This window comes from Herpailurus yagouaroundi, unplaced genomic scaffold, assembly GCF_014898765.1.
Source record: "Herpailurus yagouaroundi ecotype Mexico unplaced genomic scaffold, PumYag 28, whole genome shotgun sequence".
In the NCBI taxonomy this organism is placed as follows: domain Eukaryota; kingdom Metazoa; phylum Chordata; class Mammalia; order Carnivora; family Felidae; genus Herpailurus; species Herpailurus yagouaroundi.
In genome coordinates, this window is record NW_024412376.1 from 50,060,897 (window position 1) to 50,081,021 (window position 20,125).

At 34.7% G+C, this 20,125-nt stretch overlaps 1 protein-coding gene across 1 annotated transcript in view; it reads left to right on the plus strand.

Annotated features, from left to right (window-relative positions):
• SLC7A11 (solute carrier family 7 member 11) overlaps window positions 1–20,125 on the plus strand; it is an 83,690-nt gene that overhangs the window by 26,505 nt on the left and 37,060 nt on the right. Inside the window, exon 6 of the mRNA XM_040473881.1 lies at window positions 3,439–3,483. Within this exon, the coding sequence (XP_040329815.1) occupies window positions 3,439–3,483 (45 nt within the window). The remainder of the gene's footprint in view (window positions 1–3,438; window positions 3,484–20,125) is intronic.

The following is a 20,125-nucleotide window of genomic DNA, read 5'->3' on the forward strand; positions in this document are numbered from 1 at the left end:
CTCTCTCTCTCTCTCTCTCTCTCTCTCTCTCTCTCTCTCTCTCTCTCTGTGTGTGTGTGTGTGTGTGTGTGTGTGTGTGTGTGTGTTTTGTTTCATTTTGGGGGGATTTTTTTTCTTTTTTTCCCCCTGCATGTTCTTCCTGTATTTCCCATTGCTTTGGCCTTATAACAAACACATGAAATCCCTCAGAGTGCATATTCCAGATATAAGTATTGATTGTTAACTTGCCTTCCTGGTATAACTACAGCCTCTATTTTTAGAAACTTACTCTCCAGTCATTAAAAAATATCCTTGGCTGCTAACTTTGTAGATCACCTTTATTGCTACTGTTCTGTCAGCTATTCAAATGTTTCTACTTAAGACACAATCCTTAAAATATTAGATGTCTTCACCTTGTTAAAATAAACTGAAGCGTATTAAAATTTTTAAGACTTTATTTGAGCAAAAATCAATTTGAATCAGGCAGTATTTAATCTAGCAGATAGAATGGAGCTCAGAGGAACTGTACAAAATGAAAGACTTTTATAGGCAGAAGGGAGCAGGAACAAAGAAGTTAGTGTAGGCAAAAAAGCAGTTGGTTTTTGCAAGGTTACTTTCATTTAAACAATGACAGAGATCTATCAGGCAGATTACCTAACTAGTACTAATCAAGTGATTCCTGAGTGGCTGGTTTAAAGTTCCGTTACTGGGAGAGTTGAAACTATAATTGCCTTGGTTTGGTGTTGTGGAGCTCAGCATAAGTGACTCCATTTGGAGCTTATTGTCTAGTGTTTAACAACCATGAACATCAGCTTTCTACTTGTGAATTTAGATGGGTTTTTATAAAGATGGGGTAAGACAGGTTTTCTCATTCTTTTTTAAGCTATGACATACTTGATATTAAAGTCTGTTGGGCTAATATTCTAGCCATTTGGTTTTAGGTTATAGAAAATTCATACTTATAGACCCAAGCTTCTGTGTACCTATATTAATAGCTATTTTATCTTCCATGGAATAAGAGAAAAGTGTTTTGAAAATATGACTTTTTTTATTTTTAAAAAAAAAAAATTTTTTTTTTCAACGTTTATTTATTTTTGGGACAGAGAGAGACAGAGCATGAACGGGGGAGGGGCAGAGAGAGAGGGAGACACAGAATCGGAAACAGGCTCCAGGCTCCGAGCCATCAGCCCAGAGCCCGACGCGGGGCTCGAACTCACGGAGCGCGAGATCGTGACCTGGCTGAAGTCGGACGCTTAACCGACTGCGCCACCCAGGCGCCCCTGACCTTTTTTATTTTGTGGAAATGCCCTAAATGTATGAAATGAAGAAGAGAAATGTCTTTGTCTTCATATGTTTAGCTCTCCCGTTATGATTTCTTAGCTTTCCCATCTTCGCAATTAAATTATCTACATATGCTTGTTTGAGGATGGAGTCTGCCTCGGTCATACATCTTAGAGCCTTGAAAAAGAACTATAAGGGCTTAAAAGAGTATCCAGCAATCCCTTTAGATTGGAAAAAGAAGTCAAGGTTGCAAGGTGGTAGACATTTCTGGGTGGGGTGAGTAGAGTCACAAAGTCAAGGAAAGGAATCTGAATTTCTTTCTCTAGGGCCATAACTTTAGGGGGATATTTGTAATCCTGTCAAACTTGAAAGTGAACTATTTTGTGCCTAGAATACTTTTTGTCATGTAAGGGACCCAGAAAAGCATTCAGGACTTGGGAAAAGTGTCAAAACTGTTCTGCTGTTTAGTTATCCACTTACAGTGTAATGACTGTATGTCTAAAAAATGCAATTTCATAGTCTTGTGACTTGAGGATCTGGATAGGCACATACCAGAAAACAGTAAATTGAAAGGAAGAAGTGAAGATTAAGAATCTATTATCTTTGATCCCGTTGTCGGTTCCTACTTGCCCTTGTGTGCAAGTATGAAGCCATGAACTCTAAAACTGAGAAATGCTATTGTCACACTTCTATTGTCCTATAAGCTTTGATTGACCTGCCACCACTACTAAAATCTGGATTCCTGAAGCCTAAGGCCATCTGGTACTTAAAGTCTGTTCTCACTACCCCTGACACACTTTGAGCTGCAAAATACTAAACTGTGGCTTCCACCCCTGTGCTTGTGTGCTATACTCAGTCTGGAATGTTCTTACACCACTTCACTAGGGCTAGACGTTAAGCATTTTTGAGGACTCAACTTGGGTGATGGCTTCTCTAGAAAATCTTCCCTGACTTGCCAGTCTGGGTTAGACCTTGCCTCTGGCTCCCATGGTACCCAGTGCACACTCCAGCACTGGCTCCTATGCTACATTGCACGAGTCTATGCTCCACTGTATATACTATGAGCTCCTTGAGGAGAATTAGTGTGGATTTTCCACTTTGTTTTCCCTACTGGCTGACACGTGATAATCTCCTATATTGCTGGGAATGCAAAAATGGAAAAAAATAGTTTGACTGTAAACATACATCCACTTGTTGACTCAGTGATTATATTCTGAGTATTTGCCGAAGAGAAATGATTGCCTGGTCCCCAAAAGAACATGCATAGGCATATTTATGGTATCTATTCATAATAGCTATATATTGGAAGTAATCCAAAACCATCAACAGTAGAATGTATAGTGTAACAGTACAATAGAAAACATCAATAAAAATAATGAATTATTGTTACATACAACAGCATGGGTGAGGCTCATGAAAACAAAGCTCAGCAAAAAAAAGCCAGACACAAAATAATAAATATTGTATAATAGTTATACAGGCAAATATTAGTCTAGTGTGATGAAACAAACAAAACTTAGCAATGGTGATAAAAGTCAGAATAATGGTTGCCTTTACAAGAGAATGAAAGAGATGATATTGACTAGAAAAGGTGATAAGGAAACCTTCTAGGGTTCTAGGAATGTTTTATCTCTTGATCTTTTTGTTGGTTCCATGGGTATATAAATATGTAAAAATTCACCAAATTATAGATTAAGATTTGTGCACTTAAATATTCATATGTTATACCTCTGTAAAAATATTAAAAAATAAAAAATAACTGGGGAAGCCTGGGTGGCCCAGTTGGTTAAGCACCTGATTCTAATTGATTTTGACTCAGGTCATGATCTCACGATTGTGAGATTGAGTCCTATGTCAGACTCCATGCTTAGTGTGGAGCCTGTTTGGGATTCTCTTTCCCTTTCTCCCTCTGCCCCTCCCCCATGTGCTCTCTCTCTCTCAAAATAAATAAACATTTAAAAAACAAAAAATAAAAAAAAATAAGAAAAATAAGAAATATGGCTTAATAGAAAAATGATTTGTTGGGGCTTTTGAGTATTGGAGATTTTCATCTCACAATAATTATTTGTTTATAATTTTTTATAATTCTGAGTTTGATTGTAGATATTTAAAACTTGAAACTTTGGTTTATAGTCATAAAATATATTTATAATTTATAATTCATTTATATCTTTTTAGGTTTTATCTCAACTTTGTTACGGAAGAAGTAGAAAATCCTGAGAAGTAAGTGGCCATATTTATTCTGAAATATTTATGAGGAATAAAATGTAAGATTATAGAGTTGAAAAAGTAGACCTAAAGAAGATCCTTAGTGTGGGCTAATTAACTTTATCATCATCATCATTATCATTATCATCATCATTTTCTCAGGGAGATAAAATTTTATTTGACTTTGTTACAGATTATATGTAAACAACTTTATTGTATATTCCACATTCAACACTAAATTATCTGATAACCTGAAAATATAAAATTATCATATAGTTATGTTTTAGATAACCAATTTCATAAAAGTCTACATATGTTACATATGTTAGCATATGATAAGTCAGCTGCCCACAAATGTTCTGTAAGACATGAGCTCCAAAAATGGATTATTTCTAATAATTCATGTGAGTTTTTTCATAACTATTCTATTAAAGAGAATAATGCAGTTAATGAACAATTAGTTATGAAAGCCTAGAAGTGACTGTAGAATATTATAAGAACTTACAAATTTTAGTAGCCAGATGATTGCTTTTACTTTTTGTTCCTAGGTAATACTTTTGGTGATTAAGTAATTTGATGATGATTTATATAATATTCCTAAGATGAATTATTTTTAATTCAGGACTTAGACAAATGAATTTTGTGATTTGCATACAAACGCTTGACTTTATACAGCAAAACAGCATAACCTATGGGCAGAAGAGGGAAATTTTAAGAAGTACAGTGTAAGATATGGACAGAATTATAAAGTAATTTAATTCATCTGACATTGATTATACATCTACCATATTTCAACCATTGTGGTAGAAATTTCTTACATGACGATAAAACTTATATTTAAGATTTTATGGTCTAGTCACTTAGTCAAATGTGTAAACAAATGAAAGTAACATAGTATGATGCCATCATAGATTATTTACTCCTCTGACAGAGAGTAAAGGAGGAAACACTTAACTCTGTCTAGGGGGACATACCTATACCGAGTCTCAAATGATAAACAGGTATTTTTCAGGGGAGGAAAAAAACAGGAAAGAAAGAGAGAGAGAGAGAGAGAGAGAGAAAGGGGAAAGGGAGAAAGACTTTGAGAAACAAAACATGTACAAAGATGAGTCAGTGTAAAATTGCCTAGACATCAGAGACGAGGCTCAAGTGTTCAACATTCACTTTAAGGTGGACTGAGAAATCCTGGGACTATGTCTGTCTGTCAGGAGATGGTAAGCCAGTTAGATCTGGCGAAGTATCACGTCAGAATTTTGAACACGCACACCAGCAACTAAGGTTGAAATGACGTCTTATACCATCTGATTCAACCGTGACACAAGTAAATATGTAATTTAAACATGTGAAAAGTTTATTTTATTGAGAAATATGAGAAATTTATGATAGTACTTTCATATTTAGAACTGGAATTGTGGTACAGTACACGCATTTACCGGGCACTAGTATCTTCTAGCATTCCTTTGAAATGATAAGCCACTTTCTGGCTCTAAATCTATTGATGGCACAGATAAATAGGTTGCCCTGTTTTTACTACTTTTGAGAAGTGTGTAAATGGCAACACAGAGAAAAGGCTGTTCTTACTAGATTTTATATATGTGAAATATTTATTGGATTTCCATTGCAAAGAAGAGATTACTATGGTTTATGTCTTTTAAGTTTAAAGGCATTTTAAAGAGTCTAGTTACTAAAAACTAGTATTGGAGAATATTTCTTATGAAAAAAAAAAGGCACACTGTAGGTTTGTGGATGTGACCTATTATGTAACATTTATTGTATGGTACATCGATGGCATAGAGATAGCTCATGTTCTCCTGTAATGGTATTTAACGGTTTAAATATAGGTCTATTTGCTGTGTATACACTACTCTTGTGTATATTGAGTATATTTTAAACCTATTTATGCCATAATTACCCTGATCTGAATTTCTGATATATTCTACAAGAATAGTATGCTTTTCAAGATTCTCTCTTTCTTTCTTAAGGGTCTTATTTTCACACATTGATAATGTCTGTGATTCAGTATGTACAACTACTAAAGAACAGTGATGTATGGATTCAGTGGTTTTTTTGTTGTTGCAAAGAAGTTTCCTCATCTCGAAAAGTGAGAATAATTGTAGCACTTACCTCATTGGGTTGTGGCGATGAGTTAATACGTATAAAGTACTTAGTTTAGGGACTGTACTTTTTAATCACTACATAATTGGTTGTTGTTACTATAATTATATTTCCTGATTGTAAGAACAACATAAAATGTTACTCACATAAGAGTATTTCCTAAGCGACAATATCCTAGCCAATTCTCTCCGGTGTTTTTGAAAGAAAAATGAAAAGTATTTCACACCTATTGAAGCCTGTTCTATAAACTTTCAGCAGTGAAATTGAATATGTATTTTATGATCTCTCCTATTCTTATGTACAGATTTCATATAACATTTTATATTTAGAGAAAATAAGAGGTTTATAATAATTTAAAAGTAGTTTTGATAAAAACTGATTTAGACTGATTATTATCACTGGTTATACCAGATGAAATGTTTTCATTTTCTGGAAATTATGATTTTGCAAACTTCATTAAATATTCCTAGAATACTTTTAATTTGATATTTTAAGGTCTTAAACTAAGGAACTTCTCCGGAGAAATTAAGTAAGAATCTGTGGAATTTGGGATCGAGATAATTAATAATTGCTAATACTTAAGGTGAATAGGGAAACCTCTGTTTTTGTTCTGTTATACAAGGTACTCAAATATTCAGTTTTTGTCTGAATGATTCTGTGTAAAATTTAGCTAACAAATTTATTTTCTCAAAGTCAGAATATGAGAAATCCACAAAATCCCCTTAATGAAAAGTAAAGATTAAATTTGTACTGTGTATTTATCAAACCAAAGAAGTTCGAGCTTTTAAGCAACATATTCAGTGTCTTAATTTTAAAAAAATAACATTTCTCTATAATGCTGGCAATCAGTCCAGGTCTTTTAAAACTAAATCTTATTTTTTAAACACAAGGAATGATTTGGGAAATATTTATGGTTGAACATAGAGAACAGATGGTAAAATTATGTGAACCTCATCCAGATGTGTAATTTGTATTATTTTGTAGGTAGATACAGCTCCAAAATGTATTTAGTTACAAGGGAGAGTAATTAGAATTCCATCTCCTTTGTGACGTGCCAAGATAAATGTGTTTCCCAATCAGTCACGGGTGCATGTGTCCAGGTGTGCTGCAACGTGTAACTTTCTGGCAGCTGGTGAAATGAATCATCAGCTGAACATACAACACCTTTTACTATCCTTCTCCACCTAGGCAATAAAATTTTGTTACAATTGTGCCCTAATAGAAAAAGTGATCATTAATTTAGATCACTGAAAATAACAATGTGATTTAAAATACATAGGATGTAGAATGAGGTTTCATGATCACAATGGACTGCCCTGTACATAGACTTTAATTTCAGTGGCGATTTTTTCAGATTACCTAACATCACTCTATGGAGTCATTTCTGAACTGCTATTATGAGAATGACTTATAGAACAGCTCCCTAAGTGTTACCACAAGTGAGAGGTAAACTGAGAGATTCATGGAATCAAAATAACTAGCTCATGACTTCTTTCTTCTGTTAGGTCTCAGTTCCTCTTTAAAGCTTGTAAAGCACTAATCCTAAAAATTGGGGCAAAATCCCTGCTATATGATTACATTTATAATGTTAAAAATGTTGCCAGTGTCCTTTTATAATGTTTTCTTCTCTAAGAGTGGCTTTGGATCTATGGGAGTAGCAATCTTTTAAGAGGCATTTAACATATTTATGTAAAATGACAGTAATTATTACTGAAACTTTTGTAATAATATAAAAATATTGCATTTAAAAATTATCTATAGCATGGTGGCTGACTCTCTAAGAGTAAAAATAGTATTTTGAGGGGTTGGAATGTCCAAAGTTTGGATCATGAAGGTGATAGAATCCCATAGAATCTCTGAAATTTAAAATGTCCCCCCATGAAATGAAATGGGTAGTAGTAATGATTGGTAATGTGTACATTTGTTTTTAAAAATCAGTGTTTTTATTTGCAAATATAATGAGTTTTGCCTTATGACATTATTTGTGTGGCGACAGTGCAATCTATCATTGTTCACAAAGTTACACAGTGCAAAGAACATATCATTGAGATGTATAATGTTTGTAATCCTGCCCTTCAATTGATAAATCATGTCTTGTGTTGATGAAAGCCAAGAAATGAATTGCTTTTCTTTGACCTTGGGGGTCTGAGATTAGTCAGTTTGTCTATTAGACTTGTTCCAGTGTTCTTCTCACTTCATTTATTCCTTCTGTCTTGAAGAGTTGGAAATAGTAGACTTGGTGAAAGTCAGTAAAGCTTGATATCATCAGTCATTTTTGAAGACCAGGCTATCAGCATGGTCTGAATAATCAACTTTAATAGAAGGTTTAAATAATCAGAGTGTCATGTTTAATTAATACTTTGCCTGCTTTCAATTTATATTAATTGATGCCTGAAAGTCATCGCACCTTGTACCAACGATAACTTAGAAGAGAAACTTGGCTTGGGAAAAATGCCCAAAGACCTTTAAGGCAGTGTAATTGATCAGACTGATTCATAAATGGTCGATAATCACGTAATTTATATTCAGTTCAAATGTTGCCATTCTAAATTCTTAGTATATATGTTTTTATTCCTATTGACTTGTATTAAGCCACTGTAAAGGCATTTATTAATAATATCATACTGTTTTGTCAGGCCCATTGCTTATAGGACATGTAAAACTGGTAACCTGATTAAAAAAACACGGCAAAGCAAAACAATCTAAAAATCTTGTCCCAATGGGCTATAGCTAATTGCATGACAAAACATTAAAGGTTGATTTGAGGTCTTTTATTTTGCATTTTTGGCATTTTAAGGATGCAGTTTTCTATTAGAGGCAAATTTCATCTTTATATGCTTTATAGCTTTCTAACAGTTGCTAGAAAATAGCATATAATGTCTTGACTATGTATGTGTAGATTATAGTAATGTTATGATTTTTTATTACAAAGCAAGGTTCTCTGCATTCTTAGACCATTTCTAGAGTTTATTTTACAAATACTCAAGTGATATATGTTCTTAAGGTATATAAACTAATTTCCCAGAAAATTACCTCACTGTAAATAAAGGCATTTAGAAAAATCTGGACTAGTAAGCAGAATTAATTTGTAAAAGTATTTGCTGGAGGAATCTCTCAAACATGATTCATTCATTTTATGCTAATTGAGTTAGTACATAAATTGAATTTATACCCAACTTAACAAAGATTTCTTTGGCAAAATGAGGCATCACTTTATTAATAACAATAAGGAATTGTTAGAATTATCTTAATATGTGACAGTGCTTCTCTTTAATCATTGATAATTGATACCTAAGTTAAGCTCATTCAATTTTGTGCATTTCTTCTGGAAATACATGTAAAAAGTTTTGTGAATCCCTTTTTCAATATATTTCAAAATATGTGTACAATTATACTGGTTGAGCAACTGAGGCAGTTGGTCGGTATCTGGCCAGACGTCACAGAGAAGAGATGGTTCTATGTTCAGAGAACAAGGTTACCAAGTTACTCTTCCTTGCCTTTGCTCAGTCTAAAAATTTCTCACTGATGGGACATGTAGTTGATATTCCCTAGGATCGAAATTCTTGCATTTCTCAGTTTTACATATGTCTTTATTAAGGATGCTAACCCCATTGTGTGGCCCCAAAATTTGAAGGTCAATGCTTTTGATTGTTTTACATCCTTTCGTAGTACTTGTATCTAAATTTGAATTTGAATTTTATTGGAGCTTATATTTTGAGTTTAGAATCATGAACTCATGTTTTAGGTACAATAACAGCGGCTGTCTTAATTTTACTTTATGTTTCTGTTTCCTTTCATTATTTACAAAATAAGAGACCACAAATGGTATAATGAGTAGAATCAAAGAATTTGAGAATTAGAGGGGACCTTGAATACTATGTAATCTAGCTTTCCACCAGATGCATGAATGTCTTCTATAATATCTTTAAACAGATGTAATTCATATAACATAAAATGAGAAACTGACTATAACTTCCCTGAGCTGGGCTACAATTATTTTTAACTTTCACATGTTGATTAGGAACCTGCTAATTTCTATGACCATTTTAAGGTTTGATGAATGTTGGTTGGGTGGCATACATAGAGTAGGGCAAATGTTTTGACTATAATAGGTACAACCCAGATGAGAAATTGAATGACATTAAGTCAGAGGTTACAGAGTTAGAATCCTTTTATCTGAAAGGAACTACTTTTGCAATCAGAAGTAAATGTCAGTCATTACATTGTCTCCTGTTTTTGAGTTCACACTTTAGCGACTCCCCTCATCCATATTCTCATTTATGGAAATCAGCTACTTTTCTCTGTGCCTGGATTTGAATATTAATGTTTGTACCCATAAAGTGGCTCATAAATACCTTATACATTCTGGGTTATACTTGGTGAAAAACTTCTTAGACCACTAATATCTAGTCTGTGGCCTGCTGCTTGGCATTCATTCAGATACAACGTTGTTTAAGATCCTCACAAAAATAGAATATCCTGTGTTGTTCTTTAGGCACAGAGACAATATGCATCCAGGCCATTATATCTGCACTGGCCAAACACAAGAATGGTTTTGTTACTTTTGTTCTAGTCATTATCAAACATTGACTCAGTTTATCGATCTACTCAGGAAAATGAGCAACTTTTGAATTTGTATAGGCACAAGCTAAAACAGTATTGCCAATGTAAACATCTAAAATGAGTCAAATGAAGTTGAGACTTTCCAGTAAAGAAAGATTTCCTTCACTTTTATGAACTGTGGAAATATTTACTTACTGAGTCTTTGAAAAGAGTACTCATTTAGAAAATCAAAATTCTAATGCTGTCTCCTCTTAACTAGCTGTTTGACCTTGGGCAGGCCTCCACGTTGCTTCTGAATCTTTGTTTACCAGTTTTAAATAGAGGGTGATAATCCCCATATTAAAGTTCTCATGGGGTTGTGAGGATAAAATATGTGAAATTCAAAAATGTTAATGAGTTCGGCAAGTAATACACAAATGCCATCTGCAACCAACACCCATATTCTTGAAAGATTACAATATTCATAATTTTTGAAAAAAAATGAGAGGATTAGCATAATTGTTTTATGAACAGGGGTGCCTCTTCTACACACATGACCTATTAATCAGCTTGAAAAGTTGTTCCGCATCATCAGCAAAGAACCCAATCATTAGTAGTTAAAAGGTTCAAAAGATGATGAGAACTGCTTTTTATTTAGTAGTCTCTGATCTCCCTTAGGTGGCAATATGCTCACTCATCATAATCAGAATATATTTCTTGGCAGATTTTTTTTTCCTTCAAAACCAAATATTTGTATGCCCACACCCACACTGTCACCGCCACACTGCTGGCTGATGGTGCGGATATAATGGATGGACTATTTGTACTTCCACTGCAGCGACTTATTTTTAGGTTCACGATCTTACCAAGAAACTCCTTTATGAAATCTGCCAAAGAAGATTTTGACCTGAGTGGCTGGTGTTATGTATTTAAATTTTTATTTTTATTTCCGAAAAAGAAACTATGGGATTATTCTAAAACAGGAGAACACAGGTGTTAGTTTGCGCCCCCCCATATGTTTTTTTAAGATTTATGCCTAACTTAAAAATGCACAGCCTTCATTAAAAATATAAACAGTGTTTGTTGTCTGAGTGATAGATGGATTACAAGGTAGCACTTCAGATTATTTTTAATAAGATGATGTATTTCATTTCCATTCCTCAGTTGAGAAAGTTAAAGCTTTGAGAAGTGAAGTAACTTTTCATGGCCCTGTAATTAGTACATGAGAAGATTAGGATTATACTCCATGTTTGATATAATGTGATATAATGCATGGATTGTTTGGCTTCCGAGCTCATACTCTTTCCAGCATGTCAACTAGTCTCTTTGAGAGGCAAAGCAGAAGTGACCCATGGGTGTACAAAGTGTTATAATGACTAAGAAAGTAACTTTGCTGTGGAAGAGGAAGTTGGAAGAAGAGTAAGATTTACAAAGGTAGAATAGAGAAATAAAACTATTTCAACAGGGGATGGGCATACACAAAGCCATGCTTTCAAGGAATAATGTGTAGACTGCTCTAGCTAAAGCAAAAGATTGTAAAGAAGAGTAGAAGACAAAATGGCGGTATGATGTGGATGCTGGTATGGGATGAGCCTCCATTAGAAGAATTTTGGACCTGATCCAGCAGCCAATGGGATGTGGTGAGTGGAGGTATGGTACAAGTTTTTGGTATATGAAGTTGTGTTTAGGGAAGATGAACCTGATGGCAGTTTCAGTGGATTTTCCTTTTTTTGACATATGTACAGTTTAAGGAGAGTTATAATCCAAAAGGTCACATTTAAGTCTTGTTTTATGTTTATTTTCCATAAAAGCAAATGTCTGTGAAAAGTTAATTGCCCCCTGGACATAACCCATTATTACAGTCAGACATGGTGGCAAATCATGTGATAGAATTTTCTGGCAAATAGCATCATAATGGCCACATTGTCCCAGCTCAAAGATATGAACTAAACTGCTTAGAGAACATGGATGAGTCAACGTGGTGTTCATATACTCTTGAGAAAATAGAGTTGTCCTCTTTTTTTTTCTTTTAATGAAAAAGATGGGATCATTTATTCTCTATGACAGAGGAAGAACAATTGAAATCAAGTTAAACGAGAAGAAAGTTCATTTTCAGATAAAATTATATTCAGAAGTATGGAAACGAGAATTGCATTAGGCATTGGAAATCCCAAAATAGAGAAAAAAAGAACTTACCATTTAGCCGTGATTCTATAGATACTGAGGTGGAAAAATGAGGCAGACCAATGCCTAAGTTTGCTTCTAATTCTATATTTTGGTTCTACATTTAAGTCAGTGAATATATACGAACCAATGTGGGGCATCATGTACTGTGTTATGGTCTGTGTTATTGGGGAGGGATGTCACATGCTAGGGAGATAAAGGAAACCCTTTCTTAAATTTTAAGGTCAAATAGAATCCTAAGTCAAATTTGGAAATATTTCAAACAAGATGTGTCAAAAACCTGACTTTCCCATATTAGGTATTCGAGGGAAGGGTGGGTTAAGGAGGAGAGGGAAATAGCAATGCCATTACAGGAGAAGATTTGGGCTGGGAACCAACAAGCACAGTGAGATTCATTTCGGTGTTGTGGAAAGAGCTCTGTACCTGGAGTCTAGTGACTAAAGTTCTAGTTCTGGTTCTAGAGTTATGTAATTTTGTGATCATAGCTATATTATTTATCCTCTCTGAGCCTCTGACTTCTCAGCTATGGAAAAAGAATGGTAGAGTATCAAATTATCAAATGTGTGTGATGATGAATCCTGACTTTTGTTTATTGTTCTTTATAATATGTGCCTAGAAGGTATAAAATGGTCTATAAACTTGTGTGCTGCAGGTTGTTGTTAGTACTAGTCTTTTTCTATGTGTTTCTTATTTGCCTCAAGAGTCTAGATATATATTATGAGGGAATTGCCTATGTAAAGAGGTATCTTCTCTGATAGGTCTATTACTTTAAGCATTAGATATTTCCAACAGTCCAGATGGATTTATTTATTCATAATAATAAGTATTTTATGTTGCCTACCTAAGGAGAAAAAAGAGGGAGAGGGAAAGGAAAGGAGGAAAGAGAAAGAGAGAGAGAGAGAAAGAGAAAAAGAAAGGGGGAGAGAGAGATTTGTGATAACTTAAAAATATATATATTCATTGCTTTAGCCATCTGTTAAATGGATATTCTGATGTTTACCTTGCAGAGTTTTTATGAGAATTAGAAATAATATACCGATGCGTCTGACAATATTTTGCTCAGTGAGGACACTTATTTAATGATAAACCATTTACTTCTTATTTTTGTTATGAAACATGTCATTAGCTCATTTGTAATAAAAGAGGGATTATCAGATCAGGATTTGTAAATTTGGCCAAACTGTTTGTTTGTTTGTTTGTTTGTTTGTTTGTTTCTTTCTTTCTTTCTTTCTTTCTTTCTGCACTACTTAAATGTTGGGTTTGAAATCCATCATTATAAGGTAAAAGACACCCTTGTTTGAAATACTTTGCCACAGGAATCACTAATTCTCTCAGTCTCAGAGTTAGGCATTTCTAATCTCTCATACTGGAGGTTGTTTTTCAAAAACATATAGTGCTTTGTTGGTTTTCTAAGGAGACATGCTCATAGCTTTTAATGGTCAGATGGTTTACCCGGATAACTGTTTACAACTGTGTCATTTTCTCATTTGTCCCTTTTCTCATTCTCTCTCTCTCTCTCTTTCTCTCTTTTAAAGTTAGATGTGTGGAACAGATAGGGAGAGCTATCTGTGGCAAAAGCTTTATAATAATCGATACTAATGCATAATAGTTGAGAATGCAGTGATCAAATACCATGGCCACCGTTTCATATAGTGAGATATGCAATATTACAGGGAAGATAATTTATGAAATTAAGTCTGTGGCATAGCACTCAGATATTTCATAATATGTTACACTAAAGCTTTTGACATATATTCATATATCACAAAATAAGAGAGACTAAAGATTATAAAGCATGACTTTGTGAGCAGAGTCATTTCTAGAGCCTCGTTGGTTGCCTCATCACACAGCTTTATATAGACCCCTCATGTCTCACTTCCTCCAAAGTATCTCTCCTGTTGGCCTTTCATGATGTCACCTTTTTATTTTTCCCTGACATTCTACTGTCACGGTCATTCTTTTAGGGATAGATAGCAAGGGACGCGAAGATGTCTCTAAATTTCCAAGTTGTTTCAGTTTTCACATTACCTTTGTGCACATAATAACTAGTTCTCCACTGGTTTACCTTCTTCCATTCACATGCTGGCATGGCTGGCCTAGTTTATTAGACTAACTCACTGTTACAATTAAAAACACAGTGAACTTGACCTTGAGAAAATATATCACAAAGGCCTGGGATTTTTGAATCAGGAGGAAAGTAGCCATCAAATTTCCTATCCCTTTCATTGTAAAGATAAAGAGTTGAAGCCAGAGAGATGGATTAATTTGTCTGTGTTTACATTTGTTTATGTTTAAAATACTGATCCCTTTCTAGTCCTCTTTTCAAACATTTAGCCTTGTTGACTACAGATCTAAGAGTGATGGATATGGCAAGATTGTAGCCTCGAAATTAGCTGGGGGAAGAATGTAATCATTAGGAGTGACCTGTATGTTATTTGAGAATGGAACAAAACTGCCTTTTAAAATGTATAAAAGCATTAACATTTGCCTGCATTCGACTTTCTAAAGCTGTTTTTCAAACACGTAATGAAAGGGGTCCTAGGCTAGCTGAATTAAATAATCTATTCCAGGTCGTTTATTGAAGGTCATTTGGTTACAAGATTAAAACAGAAACTTTATGACTAGGAAATGCTGAAATGTTAGGATCCTGTAGGGAAATAGCTACTTTTTATTTTCTCTAACATTTTTACAGATAAAACCGATTCTTAAAATAGTTCTGATATCTCTTTGGGGGGAACAATATTTAATTTTTCTGTATTGATATTGTCAAACAATCAAAATCTCACTTCCCATATTCTGGCCTGAGGCAAGCAAAAGAGAAATTGATATAGAAGACACGATTAACTTCATTTTGAGCCAGAAAATGACAAAAGAAATGAGTGAGATAGATAGCAAGAGGAGATCATGATTCGAAAAAGCTGTTTTGTAGCTGCTCAGGGTCCGGTGGAAGAAAGGTTAAATGTATTTTAAATGTACGTAAGTGTTTAGCTATTCGATCCTCGTAATGCCACGGCCTCTGGCCAAGGAGAGGTGATCAGTGGCAAATGCTGAGAGAAGACAGCTGCAGATTGAACTCAGCAACGTCCCTCCCTGGTACACGGAGCCCTTTGTCTTTTTGGGCCACAACCTGAACTCTGAACTGCAGTGAGAGAGACAGCTTCAGCCTGGATACGTAGGTGCTTTCAAACCATCAAGTTTATGATGCAAGTCTGACCAGGCCGGGCCAGAGTTTCCTGTTCTCCAAAAGACAGGCTACTTCTGCTCCCGGTGTTGCTGTTTCTAAGGCATCTCCCTGCACACTTCCCTCACCTCTTGGCCCGGCCTTCCCAGCTCCACATCTCCCATCCAAGAGGCAGCCCAGAGCACGGGACATCCTGACTATCTTGTTCTCATATTTCTCCTAACAGACACATCTTGTCTGTCCCATTTTTAAGTGTCTAGGATACAAATTTCCACCTAGCAGTTACGGTCAGGTGATCCATTTAATCAAGTAATTGAAAGGGAAGCTTCTTTCTATGTATCCTGTACCCTATTAGAAAAATTAAAACTTTCTGATTTTCATAGTATTTTTTCATGATGGTGTGTGGTCTGTCTTCCTTTATTTTAATAATAAAAAATAGTTAAATTTTAAAATACCAAAAATTATGTGGAAGAAAAGTAACACCACCTATTATGTCATGATTACATAAAATAAAAACACTTGTTACTCTGATGTTTTGCTTCCCCTCCCCCCGTGGGTGTATGTGCGTGTGTTTGTTCCACGCACGTCTGTATTGCATTATATTGGGATAAATGCACATATGCATTTTTCTTTGTAACTTTGGCATTACATTATAGATTTATGTGTTTATTTACTGTCTGTTTCCCCTGTGGGGGTCAGGGGGTTTACTGACACAGGACTCCATCTGTGTCATTCACTGTTGTGTCCCCCACAGCTCGATGGCGCCATGAAGTCTGTCTGCCTCTAGATTTGCTCAGCTTTAGCTCTTTGTTCTTTTAGGTTTATTATTTATTTTTGAGACAGAGAGAGAGAGAGAGAGAGAGAGAGAGAGACAGAGTAAGTTGGGGAGGGGCAGAGAGAGAGGGAGAAAGAATCCTAAACAGGCTCCACGCTGGTCAGCTAAGAGCCCGTCAAAGGGCTCGATGTCACGAACCATGATGCTTAACCGATGGAAGCACCCAAGCACCCCAAGTTTTTTGCACTTATTATTCATCTAGACCTATACTGCTTTTTTTCATTTAATGTCATTTCATTGGATTTTCCTAGATCTCTAACATCCTTGTAAACGCCATTTTTAATGGTGGTATCATATCTCATTGGGTAGGTACACCAACAATTACTCATGTTTCTGGGAGCATTAAAATGTTTCCAATTTCTTTTAGGGTGAAAGTAATGTATTATACATTTAATATAGAAATCTTTTTGTATATTCAATTATTTCTTTAAGAAGATTGCTGAAAGGGAAGTACTATGTCAAAGGTGATGGACTCTCAAAAAAGTCTCTTTTTGTGTTGCCAAGTTGCTTCCCAAATTGGGTACATCTGTTTCCTCACTCAACAGCAGTAGTTAAGAACACTTAATCAGCATTGACTATAATTTACAAAAATCTTTGTTAATTGAAAAGCAAAAGTGATAGCTCATTGTTTTAAATTACATTTTTTAAATCATATATAAGGCTTAATACTTGTCCCAAGTTTAGTAGCTGTATGTGATTGCCATTTTCAGGCATGAATATTTGTGATTCAACAGAATTCTTTTTTTTTTAAATTTTTTAATGTTTATTTTATTTTTGAGAGAGAGAGAGTGAGAGAGAGACAGAGTGTGAACAGGAGAGGGACAGAGAGGGAGACACAGAATCTGAAACAGACTCCAGGCTCTGAGCTGTCAGCACAGAGCCCAATGCGGGGCTTGAACTCCCAAACTGTGAGATCATGACCTGAGACAAAGTCGGATGCTTAACTGACTAAGCCACTCAGGAGCCCCAACAGAATTCTTTATATATTATGGGTGCTAATTGCTTATTATATTGATTGCAAAATTTGGCCTCAGTTTTTCATGTAACTAAATTTTCTTTATGATTTAGCTTATAGAACTTTGAATTTATATGTAGTAATTTAATAAGTTATGTATTTATATTGATTACATTTAAATATGAGTTTTTTAATATTTCTGTATGTTGGTTTGATATCATAAATCTTTATTCATCCCTGGATCATTTAAATATCACTCATATTTTCTGTTTGTTTCTTCTTTTTGACATTAAGCCTTTTAACTTATCTGGAATGGATTTCTTTAGCATGACATAATGAATGTAGGCTTTTAAATCACCACCCCCCCCCCCCCCCCCGCCGGCCAGTTTTCCAATATCCTAGCATTTACTGAATAGTCATATCACCCCTTAGTTTATGATATTTACTTACTTAGTTTATAATACTCATAAAGTATGACAATTGTTATATATTGTTTTTACATTCTATACTGTTGTATTTCAAAGTGATCTATTCTGTTCTACTTGTCTTTCTATTGATACATCAGCCAATTACTATACAATTTTTACTGAAAGTTTTAATATTGTTATCTGGACAGAAAGATGGCCTTAATTATTACTTTTTTTTCTCTGAACAAATTAATATAAATAATAAATTCCCTGAATAAATTAGTATAACATATTTATACAGAGGTGGCTTTTCATGAATATGAGGAAAAACTGTATCATTCTTAGAAATTTAAAGTTCATAATTTTCAAATTATCTTGGTAGCATTATTTTACAATATAATTTGCCCTAAATCAAATTATTCTACATGTATGGTTAAGTCCTTTATAGTCCCAAAATTTCCTTCCCTGTATCCTATAATTATTAATTTGTTTTCTTCTTTCAGATTTTGAAAATACTAACTAATTAAAGTAACCTACAAGGCATCTGCCAGTGATATGAGTCTTACTTTTCCCCTTTTGGCCTTTCTTTTTTAATCCCTGTACTCTACTAACAGAGTACTTTTTATAATGATTTTCTGTTTTCCAGAATATTTTTTAACTGAATACTAAATACCAAAACATTAATGGAAATATCAGTGGAAACATGAAAAAAAAACATTTCCTTATGATCCTTATAATTGCTGAAACTTCCCTATATGGGATTAAATATGGATGAAGTTAATTATTTTATATATCTCCAACTAGTTGAATTTATATTCCTGAGAAGAAATCCCTTACCACATAGGTTATAAACATGGTAATAAACACAGTTCCTAAGCAAACATACATGAAAAAGAATAAGATACTTTTTTTTTCCCTTGACATCTTTCTTACCTTTGAACCAAATACCTGTTGGAAAATATTTGAATCATATTTTTATGCATCTTTTAGATGTTTACTACTTTTTTTGCAGGATGAGAATGGCAATGTTGGATTATTTAATTACTAGCCTTTGTTTTCTCGTGGTGGTTTCCATTCCTTTGGTATATTCTAAATTTATGCATAAAATTCAACACAAAAATACACTTGTGCTGCTCTCTCAAATGTCACAGTCAACCAGGAAGCTCAGTGTTCTGACCAGAAGTGTGAGCTGACTGCTCTAATATATTTAGAAATGAGTTTTCCTTGAACTCCTCTCCCTTTCTCATTGACATCATTTCAGCCTGTGTTTCATTTCTATTGGCTGCTTTGTCTAGATTGTGAGGCCTGATCCCTCCCATGGTTCAAACACCCTGTTTGTTTGTATTGCTGACGCCCTACTGATGGCTGGCAGAAGATTGTGCTGTGCTGTGTTTGTGTTTTATGGGGAAATGTTCATGTGTGGCTGCTGTGTTTGATATTAAATCTGAGATGAACTTCAGGAGGTTTCCTGCTTTTTATTAAAAATGATTTTGGCTAGGGGCTGTGTTATCTTGTTCATAAATCAGGTGAACTCAGAGATTTAATAATTTAGAATTCTCATGAGGGTTTGGTAGAATAAATATTTCTTTTCTGTGTTAAAGCTGCCTCTTAACATTTTTTCCCCCTTTTTTCTCTTCATGGCTTGATTTATTAATTTTTTTCAAGTCTTCTTTTGGGAGGATTGTGCAGTTTTGGTCTCATGGCTGTGAAAACAAGGTAAAAGAAAGAGTCAAGATGATAACATAGTTTGGTTGAAGTAATTTAAATTTATAAGTTTTATGAGTCCTCCCATCACTATTGTAAACAAACTTCTATTCAAAAAATTTCTTAAATCCCAAGTTGTATCTTCCGAAATACTTAACCTTCTCTCACTGTTTTAATGAACCACATGTCTTAGAAATAAAAGATTGATAAAAAGCAAAAAGAAATAAAAACAAAAAACAAAACAAAACAACAACAACAACAACAAAACCCAGAAACCAAGGAGGCCAGGAACTCTCTCCCTATGTGGTTACAAGCTACACAAAAAGCAGAGGTATCTTTGAGGATGACGAACAGTCCTGGCAACAGCTCTAAAAAATGCTTGCACTAGAGATTTATTTATTTATTTTTTTAAATTTTTTTTTTCAACGTTTATTTATTTTTGGGACAGAGAGAGACAGAGCATGAATGGGGGAGGAGCAGAGAGAGAGGGAGACACAGAATCGGAAAGAGGCTCCAGGCTCTGAGCCATCAGCCCAGAGCCCGACGCGGGGCTCGAACTCACGGACCGCGAGATCGTGACCTGGCTGAAGTCGGACGCTTAACCGACTGCGCCACCCAGGCGCCCCTGCACTAGAGATTTAGAGGCAATACTTTGAGGACACTTCGTGTTGCTCAGTGAATGGCCTCCATTTCTTTGTAGGATTTGGTGTATTATGAATGCATAAAGATATTGA